This window comes from Belonocnema kinseyi, chromosome 7, assembly GCF_010883055.1.
Source record: "Belonocnema kinseyi isolate 2016_QV_RU_SX_M_011 chromosome 7, B_treatae_v1, whole genome shotgun sequence".
In the NCBI taxonomy this organism is placed as follows: Eukaryota; Metazoa; Arthropoda; class Insecta; order Hymenoptera; family Cynipidae; genus Belonocnema; species Belonocnema kinseyi.
Genome location: NC_046663.1, coordinates 135067044 through 135068345, shown reverse-complemented (window position 1 = coordinate 135068345; position 1302 = coordinate 135067044). Strand labels below are relative to the sequence as shown.

The window sequence follows — 1302 nt, the reverse complement described above, 5'->3', positions numbered from 1 at the left end:
AAAAAATTGTTTAAACAATTTTTTTTGTTATAAATAATAAAATAGGATGAAAGCGTGTAAAAAGCACTTTCCAAAACCCTCATAAAAAATTTAAATCGCGTACTTAAAATGGAAGTTACAGGCGTTTGAAACTACCCCTGCAGGCATTGGAGTTGAAAATTCAACCCCCCCTCACTTGGGGAGGGTTGGTAATCCTGGTCTATAAGTTTGTGGATTAACTACTCTTGGGTAGGCGAACATATTCCCAGAATTTAGAGACAATCGAAAAACATGACTTTTTGAGTTGGGGCAGTTGAGGAATAATGCCCCACATATACAAGGTATTTTTTCCTTGTTACAAAATTCTAGTTTAAAAGATACAAGTACCTAAAAGATTGTGCTTTTTTAACTATTGGACTTTCATTGTTTTAAATAGTTTAAATCTTGAGTATGGATGAATTCTTGAGTTTTATGGATCTCTTAAGATTAGCTTAAATTGATGATATTAAAAGCAAAACATTAATTCTTCAACAGGTCACAGAAACAGGACGCAGAATTCAAGTACTTTTAGATGCCGAATGCCTCCCAGCTATCACGCAACGCTCTGAATCGTTGGCAGATTGGTACAAGATGGCACAAACTGTCTACTTACAAACGCAGATCTTGGATAAAGATGTTGACAACTATGAAAGAGCCTTGGAATCTTTTTCTTACCAACTTTCGCAAGAGAGCAAAGATCGTTATGATAGTTTTTTACGTTACGTAGATAAATTGTCAGGCAAAGTGAAATCCACTGAAAGACCAAATGTACCAGATGATGAAAATGCGAAAAAGTGGAGGAACATTTGTGACATACAAGAACATATTTCTCAAATCTTACATGAAAATAATCTCTGTATCGACGAATTGGATACATTATCCATTATGGATGCACTTGACGATGATGACGTAGGAGATTCTGAGTTTAAATTATGACGCCTGCTTAGATTTTTTTAAATTTAAAGTATGCAGAAAGATCGACCTCCTATTTTTCGAATTTACTAAATTTTTGTAATAAAATCGCAATCCTTTATGAGGATTGTTAGATACAAATTTATCCTGATTTTATTGTGACAATATTCTACTGTCAGGATGTACTCCCCTAGCATTTAGGTTTAAGTTGTAATCGCTTAACTTTTGGTAGATTTATCAATTGTGTGCTCACATATGAAATAGGCCCTAATGGTCAGTACGGAGTAACGTATATAGCCATATATGGACTTGAAAAAATTTAAACATTTCAATTCCGAGATCCCTTTAGGCTGAAAAACGACCGGTCGAGGT

At 34.5% G+C, this 1302-nt stretch overlaps 1 protein-coding gene across 2 annotated transcripts in view; it reads left to right on the top strand.

Moving 5' to 3' along the window:
* Nucleotides 1-1071, top strand: part of LOC117176270 (inhibitor of nuclear factor kappa-B kinase subunit epsilon) — a 31920-nt gene extending 30849 nt beyond the window's left edge. For both annotated transcript variants that reach the window (XM_033366439.1, XM_033366440.1), the window contains exon 4: nucleotides 514-1071. In XM_033366439.1, coding sequence (XP_033222330.1) covers nucleotides 514-954 — 441 coding nt within the window. In that variant the 3' untranslated portion in view covers nucleotides 955-1071. The remainder of the gene's footprint in view (nucleotides 1-513) is intronic.
* Nucleotides 1072-1302: the final 231 nt, after the last annotated feature.